Raw genomic sequence first — 21772 nt, 5'->3', positions numbered from 1 at the left:
ACTATGCCAAGTGACATGCATAATCACTGAAGTGAAACCATGTCTATTTTAAACCAGCAGGTTTTGAAGCGTACTACGTAACTGCAGCATTGCATGCATAGGAAAAACACCTTTGCTGCAGCTGAATGAGTAAAAAGCTAACAAAGCAGCTCCAAACAGAACTGGTTTCCACTAATTACTTTTGTACCAAGTTGGAAACCAAGGAACTTACTAAACTAGCAGACCAGGAAGCATTAAGGTGCAAAGAGTTTAACAACTTCAACAGAGAAAGCAGAGTCTCTTAAAATCATCTGAGCAACTTTATTCAAAAGGAATTGGAAATTAAATAACTGCTCTAATTAACTTGAAAACAGCCTGATACGGAGTATATCTTCCGTAGTTAGAAAGATGCATGATATTAAACTACAATCTCTCCCTCATCTAAGGAAGGACATTTAAAAACAAGACATATGCTGTAGAGACTAAGTCTATTTGAGTGAAAAAAGAACTCATAGCAAGAACAGAAATGGCAATAATACATTATATCAGAGAAAGAACAAGATTCAGATTACATTTTTAAGCACAGGTTAAAAAAAAGAATATTTTCTTTAATACACATTATTCTTCTACATACAATGTAACACATGTACTCATTTGAGAAGAATGCCAAATTCAAAAACAACTTTTTCCATATTCCAAAACACCACTAAGAGTCTACTGAAATGTCCTAAAAATTCAAAAGAAAGAAAAAAGGGGAAAATGTCTTTATGATGTTTAATTCCTGCTGAACAGAAAAATAAAACAAACTAACTTTATTTGTGTTAACATCTGGAAAGGATTTCATGTGCAATGCTTACATAAGGATATAATAAATGACAGTAAAACTTCAATGATGTGCATATTTACTGCATTCATTTTACAAAAGAAGATGCTCCCAAAATCAAAATATTTTCTTCTATCCATCCTAAGATGTTTTTTATCTTATGAAGCCATTAATTTAGAAATAGCTTCTCCTTTTTACTTTAATAAAGGTGACAAGGAAACAGAGTTGACAGCTGTAGGAACACAGACATTTAATTTTATTATCTGTAACACAATTACAGAAAATGCTACTTACTTTGACTAGTGTTTCAGGAGACACTTCTTCATCTGGGACCCAAAGTTTTGTTGTCTTTTTTCCTGGAAGCTAAAATAAATTTTACACTTTGTTACACTACTGTTAGTCCTCAGTGAAACCTGCTGTAATCTCCTCTTTCTGTTTTCTTCTGAAAGCAATACAGCAGCACTAACTGGTTAGCTCTGTGTCTATGTATTTTATAGAAGTAACTACTAAAGAAGTGGGATACGGTTCTTGTCTTGCTATTCAAATACTGACAAATGTATCACTTGTAAAATGATTTTTGTTGTCTTGCTATTACCTGAATGTTATTACTTCAGAATGTAATAGGCACTGCTTTGAAAATAATTTTTATTTTTCATATCCAGTGGACTGGAATCTCACATGCAGAATTTTAGACAGTAAATTTCAACCTAAACATAGCTGACAACACACAAGTTATTTTTTCCCTTTGCGATCACTGTCAATACAGAAGTCTCGTGCAGATTAACATTACGAGTCTCAGTTCATTTCAATTTCAAATGCACCATACTGTAGTGGTTTAACCTTGGCTGGCTGCCAGGTGCCTACCCAGCCACTCTCCTGGTTTCTCCTCCTCAGCAGGATGGGGAAGAAAATCTGACAGAACAGTTTGTGCATTGAGACAGGATAAGGAGATCACTCATCAATTATCATCACAGACAAAACAGACTTGGCTTTGGGAAGATTAATTTAATTTACTGCCAACTGAAAATCAGAGTCGGGCACTAAGAAACAAAAGCAAATCAAAACCACCTCCTTCCTACAATCCTGCTTCTTCGAAGTTCAACTTCAATCTTAAATATTCTATTCCTCTTGCATCCACCCCAACTGAACAGCGCAGGGAGACAGAGTTGAGTACATCACACTTCATCTCTGCAGCTCCTTCAAGAAAGCTTACTACCTAAAGCCAACACTCATACTTCCTTAAAAGTAAGAAATGCAACTTGCTCGCTTAAGACAGGAGTGACTGAACTCAATATCAATATTCCTACTTTTAAAAAGAGGCCAGACATGAGTAATCTCAACTGCTGTGTAAACACCCTTTTTTTTTTCTTTTTTTCCTTTTAAGGACTATCAAATCAGCACTAAATTAGTACTCCATCCTTTCCTGTACTGTGAGTACTCAATTGGGTCACACAGCACATGTGGAAATCCAAGCATAACCCTCTACAAAGAATAGGAGCAAAAGGTCACATCTATGTGATGAGTATCCTACAACAGGAGGAGGAGAATCTTAGAACAAAGTTTTAAAAGTACTTACCCTGTCATTCATTAGCAAGTCTTTAACAATAAAAGTGGCAACCAAAGATTTCAAAGGGGCAGCAAACTGATCAGGTGCTAGCATGGCTATATGGCCAATAGTAACCAGTGGTGTAATGAGATGCTCAAAATTGCTTGGATCCAGACTTTTATGCAGTGGCTAAAACAAAGGCAACAAAGTAAAGTATTAATTATATAATCTATGTCTTATTCAGATAAGGGGTGGGGGAAGAGACATCCCTATTTCAGAAATACAATTTTTTTAAGTAAATACTTGTTATTTAGATTTCAAGTCATGTTCACCAACAGATCTCCTAGAAATTGAAAGAACACAAGTCAAGAAGAAAAAGACAAAATGGATGGTGTAAGAAATGGTAGTCCAACCTGAACTGACTGAATACTAACAAATTAAAAAAAGTAATTTCCTATTGAAGAGGTGAGCATAATACATTTCAAGATGGTAATTTCAGTAGTGGATTGATTCGTCTCTCAAGGTGATCAGTATTAATCAGAAAGAACATCTGCAGTTTTAACTATGACATCTATATAAGTAATCTCTACCATAATTCAGTATTTCATAGATTCTGTAACCATTTGACTACCCTGGGTCAATCCCAAAAGCACTGAGGGATGGTGTATAACTCCTCTATAGCCTATTAAAAAAAACAAAAAAAAAAAAACAAAAAACCCAACCCTAAACATGATCACAAAAGGACCTCTCTAAAGACTGAATGAAGATCAACTAGTTCCAGCCTCCCTGTCATGGGCAGGGACACCACCCACTACCATCAGGCTGCTCAAGGCCCCATTCAACCCGGCCTTCAACAACTTTAGGGAGGAGGGCATCCATAACTTCTCTAGGCAACCTGTTCCAGTATCATGATGGATCATCAGATTCTAAAAATAAAAAATTTTTAAAAAAATCAAATAATCTTCTACTACCATTTTTACATCAAACTTATTAGATCAAAGGGAGCGAGAGAAGGGGAAAATACCTTCTGTAGGTTTGGTATAACTAATTTGCCCTATGAATTGCCACTGTCTCTCTTAATTTTACATATGTGCACTATAAAAGATAAATCAAAAGAAACAAGTATTTTCATTTTTACCTCAAATATCTGTGCAAACTGTGTCTCTTTGCTAGAAAATATTGCATTGATGCAGTGAATAGCATACTTGGCTTGACGAGGAGGTCCTTTTTTGGCTTTATGATGCAACACTGGAAGCAAAGCACTTAAAAAAAAAAAAAGAAAAAAACACATACCTCCTCAAAAACGGATATCTTCAAAACTAACAAAAACCACATACATACATATATAGAACATAACACCTCAGTAAAAACTATTTCTCCTGGTTTTGGCAATTTTCTCAAAGAAAGGGACCACCACAGTGGCTTCTATTGATAAAATCTCAGGTGGCAAAATAAACATTTTACCTCCGCATACAAGGTAATACAAATATTCATTTGAGAAAACTGACAAATATTTTTATTATAGAAGCACAAGCTACTAAATGCTTTAGTCTGCACATCCTCATCACTCTGTAGATATTAAATTGTAGATATTAAATAACAAAGAGCATTTTTATATTGCTATATACTTAATATAGAAAAAAGTGTAAGTGATTCTGAAGGGCAATTATACAAATTATACTATTACCTAGCACTTCTTTGCATATATTTCACTTCTACACAAAAAGTTACCTTAAAGTCATTTAAATATTTCCTGTTTTATCTGAAGTAATACCTTCTTGCAAAAGAATGCAGTATAAACCACACCATTCGAAGTTAAAATGAGAAAGTCCATAATCCCACGTAATTAAAAACACTACTCATAATAACATATACAACTTACGATCTTATATGAGGAAAGTCTTCTTCAATTTTACTTCCTGTATTTTTGAAAATTTGTAATGCAGCTTCTGCTACTTTTTCATCATCCATTTTCAAGCAAGCCAGAAGAGATTCAAAAGTTTCAGCTGAATGGAATGAGATAGGATGTGTAAATGAAAGTACCTGTAAACAAACAAACAAACAAAAGAACAACATGTTATTATTTTTCTTAAAGGTCCGCTTAGCCAAAACGCTTCAGTGAGAGTCACTTTTTGGCCACTATTTTGGAATATTTTTACTATGCTGCCTGTTTCTGACATATGCCTGTTTCTGACATATGCCTGTTTCTGACATATGACTTTTTTTTTTTTTCCATCTCTTAGATGTCTTTATATCTTATCAGTTTTACTGCATTTCACAGTCTGTTATTTCCTCTCCTGCTGCTGTAAGCATATACATTTCAGAGGCTACACCTATATTACCAAGTACTGGGTCAGAGCAGAAGCTGGTCTTCAGACAAACAATTTCTAGATGAGGGAATTTAGAGTACACTCACAAAGTTTGCAGATGATACCAAGCTGGCAAGAAGTGTCATTTGCCTGAGGGTAGGAAGGCACTACAGAGTGATCTGGACAGACTGGATTTCTGCATTGAGGCCAAAGGGATGAAGTTCAACAAGTCCAAGTGCTGGATCTTGCACTTAGGCCACAACAACACCAAGCAATGCTACAGGCTTCGGACAGAGTGGATGGAAGACTGTGTGGAGGAAATGGACCTGACGGTGTTGGTCAATGCTTGGTTAAAAATGAGCCAGCAGTGTGCCCAGGTGGCCAAGAAGGCCAGTGGTATCCTGGCTTGTATCAGAAATAGTGTCGCCAGCAGGAGCAGGGAGGTCATCATCCTCCTGCACTCAGCTCTGATGAGGCTGCACCTCAAGTACTGCATTCAGTTTTGAGCCCCTCACTACAAGAAAGACATCGAGGCCCTGAACCATGTCCAGAGAAGGGCAACAAAGCTGTGAGGGGTCTGGAGCACAGGCCTTATGAGGAGCAGCTGAAGGAGCTGGGATTGTTCAGTCTGGAGGAGGCTCAGCGGAGACCTTATCTCTCTCTACAACTGTCTGAAAGGAGGTTATGATGAAGTGGGGGTCAGCCCCTTCTCCTGCATAATTAGCTAAGACTAAAGGGAATGGCCTCAAGTTCCAGAGGGAGGTTCACGTTGGGTAGGGTTTGCTCTATTAACTGAGCCTCAAGAAAGATTACATATAGTAAAAATAGGTAGACCATTACCAGTGTATGTTGAATTCAGAGGAATGACAGTGTTATGCTCATACACAAGTACAGTTCTAGAAGTACTACAAATGATATTCACAAACCACTGAATTCACACTCTAGTAATAAAAAAAAAAATCAGCAGTTGATATCATAAATGTAACTACTTCTGAATTCTAGAAAAGCTTCTAAATCATTTCTAAAATAACCTTATATTTTGAGGTTATAAACTCATATATCAGAACAAACAGAATCAAAACCAAACCAGTACTCTTCCAAACAACCACCACAATTCTTATGACTAAATTACTAATTGCTAATTACAAAGTTATCTTAATAAAATTATTATAGAAAGTTTTCACACGCTTACGGACAACGAAGAATACACTTGCCTTAAGCAACTCAAGACCTGCTCTGATTGCCTGGTCAGTAGGCACACCCTCATCTTCATCATCAGCTGTTCCATCTATAGATTTGTTTACTTGCTTGATAAGGGCACTGAAGAGAAAAATAAAATCACAGCCTTGCATTTACTGCAACTCCATTCTGTTTGACTGCCTTCATAAGTTCAAGACACACATTTTATTTAATAAACTTAAGACCCATAAAACATAAGCCTGTTATAAAATAAATACAAGTCAACTACATAAATTATCCAACTGTCCTCACCTCCCATTAAGCATTAAGTTAAAAAAAAAAAAAAACAAAACCATTTATCATGACTTAATCAGTAAAAAATAAATTACTCTGGAATGATGATCCAAGCAAACAAACAATTTGAGAATTAAAGTAACAAATTCAGGTTAGAATTATGATGAGTTTACTAGTTCCTATGAATACTTAAAAACTGATGCACAATAACCATCAATAACAGTAGTAGGCAAACAACTATTAAACAGCTGTTCAGGAAATTGATGAGAAATTTGACAGACTTATCTCCTGCACATTTCTCCTTGACAATAATGATTGTTTTTTCTTACACTGTACCCTAGGAAGGTAAATGGCAATTATCCAAATGCTCCTGTGAGTGAGTGCTATAAGGCAACTTTCCTGCAAAGGACTGAACAAAATTCAGAATACTCCTTCAGTAAATTCTGTAAAGGATATTTATAATCACTGTGAGCAAACCAAGAAATAGATCTCCTATTAAGATTCTCATTTTTTTATGCACCTAACAGGACCAAAATAACTACCTGTCAGAAAATAAAACAATCTGACAGTCTCAAAAATGAAGAAAAACAACGAAGTGAGAAAATTTACAAAGAAAGACCAACTCAGCAGCAAAACTAAAAATACTTACTCCCCTTCTCTTCTTGAGAGTCAGTCAGCATGCACACAGTGAAACAACCATTACAGCTTACCACATTCGGCTATTAACCAAACATTTACATACATTTCATATTGCTTTTGTGATGCTTTTTAATGTACTTTCAAATGTGAAAGCAAAAATCTTGCTTTATCCAAGCTCAAAAGAAAAGTTATGTTTCTGAAAGATTTTTTAAATGAAATCTCAACAGCACCATTACACTGTGTACCTGACTGAAAAACTCAGGTACTTACAAGTCAGTTACTACAGTTGGAATTATCAGAAGGGAATTTACCAGTATTTATATTATTTATATATATAGTATTTATACTAGTTTTCTCTAAAAATAGTACCACATATCTCAAATATATCTGTTAAATAATTATTTCAGCAATTACTTTTTTCACTGCCATAAATTCATTGGCTCACTTCTACTTAAACACTTGGTGCCTCGTCACCACAACCTTTACTTCCTCAGCTAAATTACTCAGTCTGTGGTACTGTGAGCTAATATTCTGGATGAAAATTTTTAATCAAGTTTTCCAATTGCCATGGATAGAAATTTCCTTTTAAATAAGGCAGTCAATTGCAAACCAAACTTCCCCCATGAGTAATAAATCTACTTTTTGCTGACAGTTTATGCCAGCTGTGATGAATGACAAACAATTGTGTAGTTACACTCTGAATGGGGAGACAAAAATCCCTTAGCAAGGAAAAACAAGAAAATACAGCTGGTCAGTAGGCCGCAAATTTCCCCTCCCATAGTGATTCCATTATTGCTTGTGCTTAAAGGCAAAATTAGAAATTCTAATTTCAAATTACGTGATCTGCAGTCCACAACATGCTCACAGAATTACCTGATGGATTCAGTATCAATGTGCACAGGAGCAATTCTCTCAAGAAGAAACTTAATCATCTCCAAGAAAGGATTTGTTGGTTGTTTTGGGTTGCCCAACTTCTTTGTAATTTCCCTCTGCAACATAAGTTTCAGTTATGTTTATAACCAATTTATTTCTCAAAACAGTAAGGTATGCTAAGAGCTATTCTTACCACACATCCCTCAGCCTGTTTGCACGAACATGTTGGGCTAACAAGCATTTCTAATTGGCTTCTTATTTTTTCATCATCTTCTAGAACTTGTGTGAATTTCTTCATGAAATCCTGAGCTTTTCCTGGATCAGGAAGGTTTCCTTAAAGCATGCAAGAGAAATTACTATTTATTTTAGTAAATATTAGGACTGTAAGTTACACAAGTTTGAAACGTCTCACCAATAGAATTTCTGCATGTATTTGAGTTAACCAAAAAGAGAAGAAAAAGCAACAAAACATCTGAATGTGCAGATATACCTACGAGGACACTAATTTTCAAACGCTTCTATACCCACAGACCTCTGTCCATTTCTTCACCCTTCACTTGTTTTCCCTTTCGCTTCTTAACAGTCGTCCCACATGAACACAGTGTACCTTGAGCAAGTATACTTGGTCACCTAGTAACAGCTGAAACTAACCACAGCAACAATATAAAGCCTATCATCCACAGAGAAGTACACTTTGTATACAGATAAGTTGATAAAACAAGCAAAAAAACTCAAAAGCGCATTTTTGCTTATTCCCCTTAAATCTAAACTTCACAATGACTTATAACGTCATAATCAACACTACAAAATGCATTTCTTAAGCCACGTATTAATCTTATATTTACATTTCATATTTTAACAAGACAATTTATTCACAAAATATATTTGTATACTACATCAAATGCTTCATGATTTTGGTACAGTAGATGTTAAGCAAAGTTGACATAGAAAATAGCGTACAACTATAGGATCACTAGTTCAAAACAAATTCTACTAAATATTTGTTTTAGTGTATGTTTTTTTAAATTATTTCTTGAAAATGAAATAAAGAACTACAGCAATCAGAACTATTACAAACTGATCGGCTTTTATACTTATACATATAAATTTTAAAAAAAGAGGATTTTGGACACGGCCAACCAGGCAGCATCATTCAGACTGCCCTTTTCGGTTTTTGGCCAAAAGAACAGTTAGCTTTTTTTTCTTCCTAAAGTTTTTTTTAAAACCAAAATTTGAGATTTGTATATTAACTTCTCACTGGTTGTAACATCATTGGCACAGCAAGCCGGGGGGAAAAAAGCACTGCTTCTTTTGTTCTCCTGCCTTCTCCCTCATTTCCCCCAAGAGTTTAAGTTTTCCAGAAATTATTCCATTTCCAAAGTGCCAAAGTCCCCAACTATCAGAACCCAAACTCTTTTTCATTCTCCCAACAACTCTGACTGTAATCGGATCTCAGAAACAGGTAAGGCAATATGTAATTTAGTAGGTTAATCAACTTCAGTTAATACAGAATAAATGCTGAAGCACACAATAACACTACATCACCTACATTTAAAATTAATCTACAGCAGTTAGAAAAGTAGCCAAAATGTCAATTGATAAGCTTCAAGAATACTTTCTACAGTATATAATCCTGCTTACAGTAAATACTTCAATTGACTTACTTGTTATTACCATCACTTTTGAGAATATAGCTTTACTGCTGGCATCTGTCTGCAAGTCAAACAACAACAAAAAAAAAGTAAAATTTTTAAACAATATATTTCTACTTGAAAATGGAATTAGCAAGAATAAACAAACAGAAATATTTCATTGCTATTTAATGAGCATTTTCAAGTAACTCTGAAATCTTAACAAGGGTCAGAATTGGAGCCTGAATGAAAATTCAAGCTTATAGCAATAGAGCCAAGAGTTTATCAGGTTCCAATGGCAAAACCACTCTTTTGTCCAGTGACTTTTTTTTTTTTCTGAAAGAGCATTCTTAGTGGCATAGATTACTAAATCTGCAGAAGTATTCATAAATATATGCAAGTAATATCCATCAAGGGCTAGAACTACTTAATTTGTTCTCAGGACTATCATTTTAATGGGAGCCACTCTCTAAGATTTTTCATGGAAAAGTATTTAATGTTAAAAAGAATAGTGCTTAGCAACTACCACTGCTAGAACTGTCTTTTAGAGAGCTTCCTTTAGAACAGACAAGCCTAAAGATCACAAACAGGGAACAAAGACAAAGACTAAAAATTCTTCATATCAAAGTACTTAAAATGAGGTAAATGAAGACTGATGGTGGCTCTTTTCATCAGCTTCATGTCATCACTGAGCGGCGGTGTTGCAAGACACTACCATTTTCTTATGGAAGATTCAAAATTATTACAGAACAGAGGGGAAACCATCAAGACAAAGGTGAAAGTCAAATCTAGGGATATCCAATTTCTATTTTCTTAGGGCAATTCAATATAGATTTCAAACACGATTCAAATAAGCCAGTCAGCTTTGGAGGTAACACTGCTATTTATTACAACAACTTGGGCTAACGCATTAAAGTGCCTGCTGTGTGCAGGGTCACCAACCAGCAGACCAGGCTGCCCAGAGCCACATCCAGCCTGGCCTTGAATGCCTCCAGGGATGGGGCATCCACAACCTCCTTGGGCAACCTGTTCCAGTGCGTCAGCACCCTCTGTGCTGTATGTAGATCACAACATTTTTTCAGTCTCCTCAATCATGTTTGTTAAACAATAGAGCTTGCACTGGGGAAAGCAGTGGGCAATAAAAGAAAAAAGCCGCAGGGGATGGGAAGGAAAAACCCTGAAGAGTTTCACTAGACATCAAAATGATTTTCAAGGATGGGGGAAAAACAGTAGACTGGAAAATTCAAAGACCCATAATCACAGAATAATTTGAGTTGGAAGAAACAACTGTAGGTCACCTGGTTGAAGTGCCTACTCAGAGCAAGGCCAACTTAGTTTAGGTTTTGCACCAGGCCTCACCTTGCTGTGTTTTTAACTATTTACAAGGATGAAGACTTCACAGCCTCTCTGAACAAATTGTTCCCATATTTTATCATCCTCAGAGTTTAATTTCTTTTCCTCCTCATTATCTACTCAGAATTTTCCATTGGCCATTTTTTACACTGCTTCGTGTCCTACCCCAGGATATCTCCAAGCTCTTCCAGTACATGCACTTGCCATATGGAGAAAAAGTCAGCAATGAAGGTATTGTAACTAATAAATGTAGAAATCAGACCAAAGTGAAAAATTTATGTATGGTAACATTAAGTTACCTTCTGAAAGGCTGCTAGTTCATTCAGTTTTGCTTTGTGAAATAAAAGAGTTGCTAGACTCCTGAATGACAATTTCCATTAAAAAAAATGTTTTACTGCAGTCAGCTGAGCATCTTCATTGGGCATAATTGGCAAAGGGCTGCTGGAATGACCCAGGCAGAATAAGGTGAGTGACTGCCAGTGCCAGACACAGCAGGTTTCAGCCAGCTCAATACTCAGCAAAAGCAACCTATCTGCCAAAACTGGTCAGAGGAGGCCACAGTACCCACGTGGAAAAATATGAAGGAAAGGGTGGTAGCTGCTAGGGATGAGAAGCCAGGCAGGAAGGACAGCAGGGCAGAAGAGATCTGAGCAGGAGCAGAGAAATGTGAGAGGAGGACAGGTGGAAGGGTAAGAGTTGCCAGAGCAGGGGTGGAAAGGAGAAACAAGGAGAAGGTATGAGTGACTCGAAAGGAACTGCAGCCAGTGGGTGCACCCACGGCACAGCAGTAGGAAAAGAAGTGAGCAGCAAAAGGAACTGCTACATCTACCATAGCAGGCAGCAAGGAGACCAGAGACCATGAAGCTGGAAAGAGAAGTGTCTGATGGGAAGCCTAAGGGGGTTTCGCTAAGTGTTTATTTGTTTGCTTTTATTTCTGAATATCAGAATCAATAATCAAAATTGTTAATTGATAACAAACCAAATTCAGCAATATTCCATCACTCAGCACTGTGTTCTCACCCCTAACTCTTTCAATTGAAATGCAGAAAATATTAAGCAAACTCAGGTATAGGATTACACCTAAGTTGATTTAAATTATACTAAAAATATAAAAAAGTAGATTGAAATTATTTCAGTCATCACTTAAACATGAAGAAGTGTTACTTATTAGCAATTACTGCATTTAGAGTTCAGTGCAACATTATAGCACGTTTTAAATGCACTCAACACTCAACATCATAATTTCACTGCCATCAGCTTAACTACAAAAGGACTGAAGCGGTACAATTTTAATAGGTCTCCTATGTTCAAGATAGTAGTACATTCAAGTAGATATTAAATAATCCACAACTACACTTGTGTAAACACAGCTACCCTCTCATCCTGTTCAGGTAATTTCAGCAAATTGATAATTCAGCCATAGAAGTGCAATTATGTTTTAGTAAATACACATAGAGAACATAAAAATACTGGAAGATATGAATATGAGCACAGCAACACTTCAAATTTTTTTAAAATTTTATTTTCAAAAGCCTCAAATTAAAAAACTTTTACCATTAAAGTTGCTATGCTCACATTCTAAATGAGCCCCAGAATTCCATCTTTTTTTCAAATGAGAATGTGCACATACAAGTAAAACAAATCTAAAATTTACCTTGAGAATATTCTAAACCTTCTAGGACTGTTTATTTTTCTTACTGAGCAAATTTCTAAACAAAGATTTCCAGTGTAGTCTAACATTTCCAACATAGCATTTAAGAAGTTTACAAGAGAGAAAAGGAACACCCAACCTATTGGGATAAAATATATTTCTTAATTGTTACTGAGTTACATAAAAAAAGAAATCAGAAATTTCAGATACGTTTTCTTAATTGCTGAAGATGGTAGTTAAAAATGGTATGTTGTTTTTCCTCTTTCAGGAGCCAGAACAACCCTGGCAGATGTAACTCAAACTCTGGCAGCACGTATTTCAGCATCAAATCTCTGGCACAATTTTTAAAGAATTTCTTACAAACATCTCTCTCTTCACTCCTACTGACAAAGGGCATTGCACATCTCTGACTGCAAGCGTAGTCTAACAATCAAAATATTTTCTGTCATTAAAAAGGATCTTGAGGAACACTGGCATTAATGTAATTAAAACAGGTTATATTTTTACCTAAAACATATTCACTGTGGAATAAAGACAAATGAAACTTACTTTTGGTTGTTTTATTAGGTCAACCAAATCTTTTACTTGATGTCGTAGCAGATTCTGACATTTCCACATTTCATTCAATGCTCTAAAAATTGGAAGAAAAAAAAAGAAAAAAAAAAAAGGAGAATAGAACAGAAAAATCAAAGATGATGGAAAAGAGAAGGAGAAAGTTTTCTAAGTCTCCTATTCATTAAATAGTATAACATCTAACAAGAGCCTTCACATTTTTCTCAGTGTCAGACTCAGGAAGGTGCCTGTCATCCGAAATTTTATCACTGTGTGAGTAAACTGTAAATGTTCCCTAAAAGAATAACACGGAAAATTTAATTGACTGTATTATACTGGAATAAAGAATGACTTCAAACATTTAGCTGCACTGCCTTTAAAAGTGGGTAATAACTGGTATCTGCCTTGTAAAGAACTTATTTGTACAAGACCAAAGTCACTCTTCCAAAGATGTTCAAAGAAGCATGCTAAAGCAGATATTTAAGATTTTAATCATCAAAACAATTCCCAGAAAGCACCTACTAGGTGTCCAAAACTGTGAAAAGCAGGCACAATTAGACTTGTAAGGGATGCATTAGAGAGAGTCTGCAAAAGTGAAAATTAGCATGCTTCCCAGGAAAAATAAGTCATCTTTAAAAAAAAGTAAATCACCATTTGGATTTAAAAACTTGTAGAATCCAAAAGGAAAAGTCAGTCCCATTTAACTGAATATACTACATCTTCCAAACACATCCTGCAGCATATGAAAACTGTAGAATTCAAAAGCTATTTATTGTCTGAAACATCAAGTACTGAAAAAACGCCATTCCACATTTAGTTTAGCCCATACCAGAAATTACTACAATAACTTCTTATTACTATGTTTTTAATTTCAGCTACAACATTGTATTATTTTTGACTACATTATACAGAAAATGCAGGGCATCCAAACACCCAGTACTTCAATGCTGTAGTTGCTTTTTAGCCATTCTATGACATTATCTCCCATACGTGAAGAAATACATTTGATTTTTGAGCAGCTGGGAACTACGAAATGAAAAATGAAGTAAAAATCAAGGAAATTCAATCAAACAAACATTAAAGTAGCAGAACTGTCATTAGTCTAATTCACAATTTTAAGTCGGAGAGGGCAAATAATTGTCTTCTATAAACGTAATTGTAAGTAAAATGCATATGTAAGGAGAAGAGGCAAGCAAGCAATTTCTTCCCACTCTTAAGTCATCTTGGCTGCTAAAATGAGGACTGTACTAATTCCAAAGTAGTCAGATAAGATCTAGTGCTAGTAAATGCCACTAATCTATGCTATCTCTTTCCAGACATAAAAGGACTGACATGCACACAAGCTTCTTGGCAGCTCTTTGGCACTATTTTTTTATTTTTTTTTTAAAGTTGTCTATGGTTAAAATGTACCACACCTTAAAAACCACCCTATCATTTTTTCAGACTCTCACTTGAGGGAGCATACTGTAAATGCAATACTGAAAGTTTATGAACTGCTTTTTATGCTGGCTTAGGCTAGTCATAACAATTTAGGACTAATTTACAATAACAACTGTATAAAAAATTATGTTGCATTAAGTAAAAAAAAAAAGCACATACTTCACAGCATTTGAATCCAGTGTTGCGTAAAGGTAATACAAACATTTCATTCGTTCATTTGTTTCCAAGTTGTGAGGGACCATGTACTGAGCAAAGATGCGTTCAACAAGTAATCTGAAAGCAAGAAATTGACCTCAAATTGTTAATAAGTTCATTCAGAAATTCTCTAGAAATAAGTTCTGGCATATTAAGATTCAAAAGCCTCAAGGTGAGGCCACTTAACTTTCAGTAAAACTCATCTCTAAACAACAAGATACCTAAGGAAGTCATAATATTGACGTTAGCAGAACATTTATTAACTGACATTATCAAAATCAGTTACATACATCTAGATAAAAATCAAAGGATGTCTCAATTATCAGCCTAAAGGATTAGTTTCATGGTCTGCTCTTGAGTTGATGCAATGTAAGGGGCTTAAAATAGAAATAAAAATCATGTTGATTATTAGGCATTATCACAAAGCCCAGAAGGAGAACTCAGATAGTAGTCTTGGCTTTTCCCCTACTTCTCCCCAGCCCTTTCCCAAGGGGAAACGTTTATCTCATTTCTGTTGCTTCCATAGTGGAATTCCAAGTACATTCACATGGAAATTAATGAAAGTTCCTATTACAACATGGAACATCCTTATTTAGAGACAGAATGAAACAAACTTTAGGTCTGTCAGTTACCAAAAAAGACTGTGAGAAGAAAGAAAATCACACCCATGTTGCTATCATATTGCAAACATTTAGTCTGAAAGTGAGAACAAAATCCTCATCCTTATGTGCAAGCTTACGTTACACTAGAGTCTTCCAACAAGATCAGGTGGTCAAAATCCAAGCTCAGCTAGTTTTAAAAGATCTTGAAATTTTCTTAATTTTCTTAAACTGTGAATGAAGATCTGATGTTCAAGACAATTCCTCCTATCTTCATGGTATTAAGGAAATAATTGCTAATTTTGCAGGTGACATTTCTGGAGAGTACAATTTTTTTACAAAGCCTTGTGTAGGTTTGCAATGTTATCTGTATTTGATTATCCTATGAAGAACAAAGATCCATCTCCAAAGCCATCAAGATGATATTGATTAGTCAAGGCAGACTAGCTCCCACTGTGGGTCCAGAGGAGGGTCAGGAAGATGGTAAAAGGGCTGGAGCACCTCTCCTATAAAGAAAAGCTGGGGGAGCTGGTCTTGTTTAGTTTTCAGAAGAGAAGGCTCTGGGAAGACTTCATTGGGTCCCTCCAGTACTTGAAGGGAATTTATAAGTAACAGGGGAATCAGGTTTTTATGCTGTCAAATACTGACAGGGAAAGGGTCAAAGGCTTTAAACTGAAAGAGGGGAAATTTAGGTTAGATGTTAGGAAGAAATTCTTTACTCCAAAAGTGATGAGGCACTGGAAGAGGTTGCTCAAAGAAGTTGTGGATGCCCCATCCTTGGACAAGGCCAAGTTGGATGGAGCCATGGGCAGCCTGATCTAGTGGTTGGCTACTCTGCCCATGGCAGGGGGCTGGAACTAAGTGATCTTTAAGGTCCTTTCCATTCTACGATTTCATGAAAATCTGACTGTAGCCAAGAGGATTATGCACTTCTTCAAAACATACGGAATGAGTACCTTGCCAACACTTAAGCTCAGAGGAAAAACAGATTGAGAAGTTATCACACCTATCCAAAAAATATCCAGCTTCCAAAAGACTGGCTTACCGGTCATCAATACTGTTTTGATAATATATATGCAGAAGTTTATCTTTGATCCATGATATCTGTTTTGCAGCTTCTTTTCCTGCTTCTGACTGTAACGAATATTTCTTGTATATCTGTGCAAGTCCCATCATAGCTTCTTTCCTCACTCTCCACTTGAAAAAAAGAAATAGTGTCACAATTTAAATTTTAAATTTTAATTTAATTTGAATTTTAAATTTAGCAGTTTAAAATTCAAACCTGAAAAACTCTGGAACTTCCTGATATGTATTTCCTATTCTTCCTCCAAATAGAATAGTTCATTTTTTTCTTTAAAGTTTGAGTAATAAGCACAATATTTTCTCTTTAGGACAAACACTACACTACATCTATTATGCTAAACATATCAACATAGGTAAATACTATACGAGCACACCTCTTGAATTTAGAATAATAAGCAATTCAATCCAACACCCTTTCTCACAACCTGTATTGATACTTGAGATTGTATTACATCTGTAGCAGGAATAAACATGTCACCAAACAAGAAGTGACAATTTTAAGTTTGCATTTAACAGCCTTACCCCACTATAACATAAACAGCAAATCTCCTAGCTTTGCCAAATAAGCAGACAAAGCTAAACTAAACTTTAAGGCTGCTCACATTTGAAAGCTACTACACTCGCAGTCTTCCAATGATCTAATTAAAATTAAGCAATCCAGCTATCTCCAATGGCAAAACAACTTGCATCAATAATCTGCCATAAATTTTTAAAATTGGTTCTTAAAATCTCTTATGAAATATGTCAATGTTATAGAAGGGTCCAATTTTATTTTAAAATTATGAAAACTAGACAACTGGAACAAAAAGTAATCAAAATATAGTATATGTTGAAACACAGCTATCATAATACTACAGCACAACAAAAAATGCTGCAGTTCAGTCAGGGGCAAAAGGTGCCTCATTGAATACACTGCTTCAAAAAATTTTTGCTTTACATGAGTTTTCATTAGACATTTTAAAAGTAGTTCAACATTTTTAGAAGCATTACTTTTAAGAAACAAATCCAATTACAATAAGATGCAAGAGAAGAGAAGACACTATTGGTACTAATTATGTCTTACCCGCTTGTCCAGCGTTCGTTCTCTGACAAAATTAAGCAGGTGATCATTGACAAGCAGAAGATCTTTTTTAGCAGCAGTAACTATGGATACGATAACATCATGCCTTATCGCCTCTTCAGGATCATGGGACCTTACTTTAAGATATTCTGGGGAAATAAAAATAAAATAAGTACTTCATTTTAAGAACACAGCTTCAGCTACTTTTATTTCTCTAGAGGCTACCCCAACTGACAGACGTGGAAAACCATGGATTTCTACAGTTTGGAGCACTGACAGTAAGAAACCACTAATTTTCCTTCACTGGAATGTCTGTAATAAACTTCTCATTTGCTTAATATATTAAACATTTATTATACCTACATTAGCAACTATTATAGTCCAAGAGAATTGGAAGCTGAGTACACAATGCTAGGAACTTGATACCCACACTATATGCATTTTAAAGCCTTACTTGTGGCTAGAGGCTACTCTCTTCCTGCAGACTCCTATATGCCCTTTGACTTACAGAGCACATTACTTGCACTCCTGAATACAATTTGCTTACTTTCCAAATTGAATCTAGTTCAAATGCTCTAGAAACACTCCACAGTGTGAATCATGTAAGCACAGTAAGCTGAGGCAGATAAAAAAGCATACTCAAGTAAGCTAGATGTTGACTCAGACAAATCCTTATTTACTCAACTTAAAGCAATTTTTCTAGATTACTTTGGCACATTGCTTCTTATTTGTAGTACCACTAATCTTTTCCTATAAACATCTGAAGATTTCTGCTGGTAAGTATCAAATGTTTTAGGAACTTTTGTCATTTTAGAAAAGCACAAAACAGATGGCAAACTTCATTTATCTTTAAATGCATTCTAGCTTAACTTAGAAGCACACACTGGTAGGAAAATGCACATAAAAGGCCTTAAGATCACTGTACACAGCACACATCAGTGAAACATTAAAAGCATTAGGAAACACCGAAAATTCAAAGTTTGCTCTAAATAATCAGAAGTTACTGCACTCATTAGCATTCAGTGAATGATCATTCCCAAGCCTCATCTGAAATACCCACCCTTACTTGGTAATCAGCACAAATGTCAAAAAAAGAAAAGTGCATAAGCAACTGAAGTTATGAAATTTTAAAAATAAACAGCTTTTTGAAAAGAATGTTCCACATGAAAATGAACTAAAACAATTGAAGAAGATTGCCATTGCACAATTATTGTCTACAACACCAGTGAGAGAAATTCTTGAACAATTTGTCTGTGATAAGCACTGTGGGAAGAGAAAGGGGCAAGCTACGTTACATTTCTCAGAGGATACCATTAGAGGGGGCACAATGTCTTTCAGCAGTTCTAAAAAAGAAAAACACCTTGAAAATACACTTCTGAGAATCTTTACCATTCCCATTAAAGAAAAGTCCTAGGTTAACAATACAATAACTATTATGTGACTTCAGCTTGCACGTATTTGTCTAAACTGGCAAATGCACAGCAGGCAGGAGGGAAATCCCATGCAATTAACAGCCCCTTAAATCTCCTCCTTAGGGAAGACGGTCAAACATACTACATCCAAAGTGGGAGCTGAGTGATCAGGGGAAGACGCAGTCTTAATGTAAACTTTGAAAAAAGCAATCAATTCAATTAATTGCACTTTTATTCATTAAGACACAGGGGAGAGACAAATACCAAATGCTTTTATCCATGCCACTTGCCTTCCTCCTACAGAGATCTTGAATTACCGGCTGTATTTGATACGGAGGAGAAAGCAATGGCTGTGGTCACAGTTCCAAGGACTGTTTTGATACCTTAGATAGTGGCTACATAATATTTACACATTCTTGCTTTGTGGAACTTGTCTATACTCTGCACCTTAATAAATGCCATGACTAGTTAGCTGGCCAGGCTGCTTTTGCCTGATCCCACGGTGCTTAATTTCAACAGCAGTTGGGAATGCAACTACTCCAAGACAAGGAAGGTACTCTCCTTTGGATTAAGGCATTCTTTGTACGCCATCTCTTTATCTGAGAGGCAGCACCGGAAGGTAAGAGATTCTGCCAGTAAGAAATCCAGTCTCAATTATACCCTCCACAACATCAGAGAACGCTACTTAGTGTTACAACTAGCCTTCCAGACTTCTCCACAAGATTTACAATGATATTTTAATGTTATAATAAGTCTGGTACCTGTTAAGTCTTTTGCTAGGTCGGGATGGTTCATAAGGCAGTGACTTGCAAATTTCACACATTCAAGACGAATAGGTACATGGATATCATTAAACCTATTTTGAAACAAGACAGAACATTACAACAAGAACAGTGACAACAACAACAACAAAACCATAAAAAAAAATAGTCACTCATTACTCACTTATTTCTACACAATCTCCAATACTCCCCGAAAAGATTTTCACACTTCCTATGCACATTTACATGCACAGAACAGCTCTAATTTCCTAGAATTCATTTGATCGTCCTTAAGAAAAGTCTTGTGCCCATGTATTGATTTCTGTTCTAAAGAGGAAGGGAAATATTCTCCCTGGTATACATGAAAAACTCACAGGCAGACAACAGTTATTTACTGAAAGATGTCTTACATTTTAAATACCATTTCTCTAACCTTCCAGCTACTTAAGCATGAACCATGAATCAGCACCTGAAAAAATGTTGTAAAATGCTGATGTCCCTCTCTTTATGAACCAATGGACACCTAATCTACTACCAAGTGCTAAGAACAATCCATACTTCATCTTCAGTAAAATTGGATTCTGAAAGACCAAACTAAATTTGATGCTTGAAAACTGGCATTTTCTCATGCTTAAGTTTGGTATAAGTAACGATACAAACAAAACTATCAACATAATAAGGGCTCCCTTCTTCCAAAAAATAAAATGCATTTTTAGGGCATCAAAATGTCTGGTTTTGAACAACTTATAATCAAATTTTAGAACACTTTCTTGTACAAATGCTTATTTATCAAATAAGATGTTTCAAGAAATGTCTACTTCAGTAAAAGTTAGTTATGTTTTCTGAATGAAAATATTTAAGAATGGCTTCTCTACTAACAGCTATTTTAACTTATTTAAAATCCTTGAAAAGTAAATACACGTCTGTGGTTCATAACTAGCTGAAAACAGTAATCATGAAAAAATACTATGACTACATTGTTTCATATTGCAACACAATGCATTATTTTATTTGGAATCCAATTTGATCTGTTATTTCTAAGTGACATGCGATGTTTTAATTGTTACATACTTTCAAGCACAAAGCTTTCCCTCCACTAAGTTTCCTATACTCTTAGAAGCAGCATTTCTCTAAGGATGTTCTGTGTTTGATACCACTGAATGCTAAATTACTACAGCATTTATAATAATTAACAGAATTAACATAATTTATCTTTATTTACTCAAAAATATTTTCATCACAGCAGACATTCTTGACTTCTTTCTGACTACAAGTTCCAGCTTTATTTCCTGTATCAAACTGGCAGAATATTTCAAAAACAGGAGACTGCTCTCTGCACTGTAAATACTACATGCTTCTTTTAAAGCAGTCAAATTATACAAAGAATTAAAGCCAGAAAACAAATACTGTACATGAAAACTTCATCAAAAATAGATCTGGTAACATCCAACATCCAACTGCAAACATCTCTTGATATTGTTTTAAAATTAATCCATCATTGAGTAGTGTCACTTGTAAAGAAATACAAATAAAGACAATTGTTTCTTTTTATTGGAAATAGCAGTAGAGATAGTGGCCAAAAAAAAAAAAAAAAGAATTAAAAAGTGATGACTTTTAATTGTCCACTCTGCAGAATCAAAAATGCAGAAGATGTATATAAAATAATCTCCTAACCATTATCTGCCAGATGTCAGACACAGCAGTGGGGTGCACAGTTAACTGTACCATTTGAGAGGAGAAAAAAAAGGTGGGAAGAGAAGGAGGAGAGGAAGCTGTTTAAAAATACTGAATTACAATTCACTGAATGTTTTCTGCCTCCTGTGAGTGGACCTAACATAGCATACCTCCCCAAGTAGCACTGCCAGAGGGGTTTGTTCTGAGATGCCAATTCTGAATCCTTCGCCCCAAACATTTTTGCTAGAAGTTTTACAACCTGCAGGCGTTCTTCATTGTCATTGCTCTGGAAAAAGAACACATTTATTAAAAGAAGTCAACCAACCAACCAACACCACAAACCTGCCAAAAAGCACGAAGTACTGTTTTGTACAGTTTTTATACCATTATGCACCTCCCCCACCATTCCTCCCAACAAGGAGGAAATCGCTATAAAAAAAATTTTCATGCAAAAGTGTATCTTGAGAAAAAAAAACCAAAACACATCAATTAATGCTGGGAAAAGACAAAATAAAGAAGGCAGCGAAAACAAAAGTAGAGAGAAAAAGCTTCCTGAACAAAATCTGGTGAAAAACACAGACATACATCTTTTCAACCTTCCATTACAAGTGCTGCTGCTACAAAGTCTGATGCTGTGGCTATACAAACATATACAAAATCAATCACAGCACAGAAGCCACAAACCCCCACCTACTTCTCTATAAGTTATCTAGGACATT

The 21772-nt window shown here is 35.5% G+C and overlaps 1 protein-coding gene across 2 annotated transcripts in view; it reads right to left on the bottom strand.

Moving 5' to 3' along the window:
• PDS5B (PDS5 cohesin associated factor B) overlaps positions 1-21772 on the bottom strand; it is a gene marked incomplete at both ends in the record, with an annotated part of 76484 nt that overhangs the window by 29449 nt on the left and 25263 nt on the right. For both annotated transcript variants that reach the window (XM_079537827.1, XM_079537828.1), the window contains 14 exons: positions 1097-1165; positions 2379-2537; positions 3487-3610; positions 4231-4391; positions 5872-5977; positions 7643-7758; positions 7836-7975; positions 9307-9355; positions 12827-12908; positions 14429-14542; positions 16109-16260; positions 17210-17355; positions 19380-19474; positions 21224-21339. In XM_079537827.1, the coding sequence (XP_079393953.1) occupies positions 1097-1165; positions 2379-2537; positions 3487-3610; positions 4231-4391; positions 5872-5977; positions 7643-7758; positions 7836-7975; positions 9307-9355; positions 12827-12908; positions 14429-14542; positions 16109-16260; positions 17210-17355; positions 19380-19474; positions 21224-21339 (1629 nt within the window). The remainder of the gene's footprint in view (positions 1-1096; positions 1166-2378; positions 2538-3486; positions 3611-4230; positions 4392-5871; positions 5978-7642; positions 7759-7835; positions 7976-9306; positions 9356-12826; positions 12909-14428; positions 14543-16108; positions 16261-17209; positions 17356-19379; positions 19475-21223; positions 21340-21772) is intronic.

The sequence above is a fragment of the Tetrao urogallus genome (genome assembly GCF_951394365.1).
Source record: "Tetrao urogallus genome assembly, chromosome: 1".
In the NCBI taxonomy this organism is placed as follows: Eukaryota; Metazoa; Chordata; class Aves; order Galliformes; family Phasianidae; genus Tetrao; species Tetrao urogallus.
This window is presented reverse-complemented; position numbering and strand designations above follow the sequence as displayed.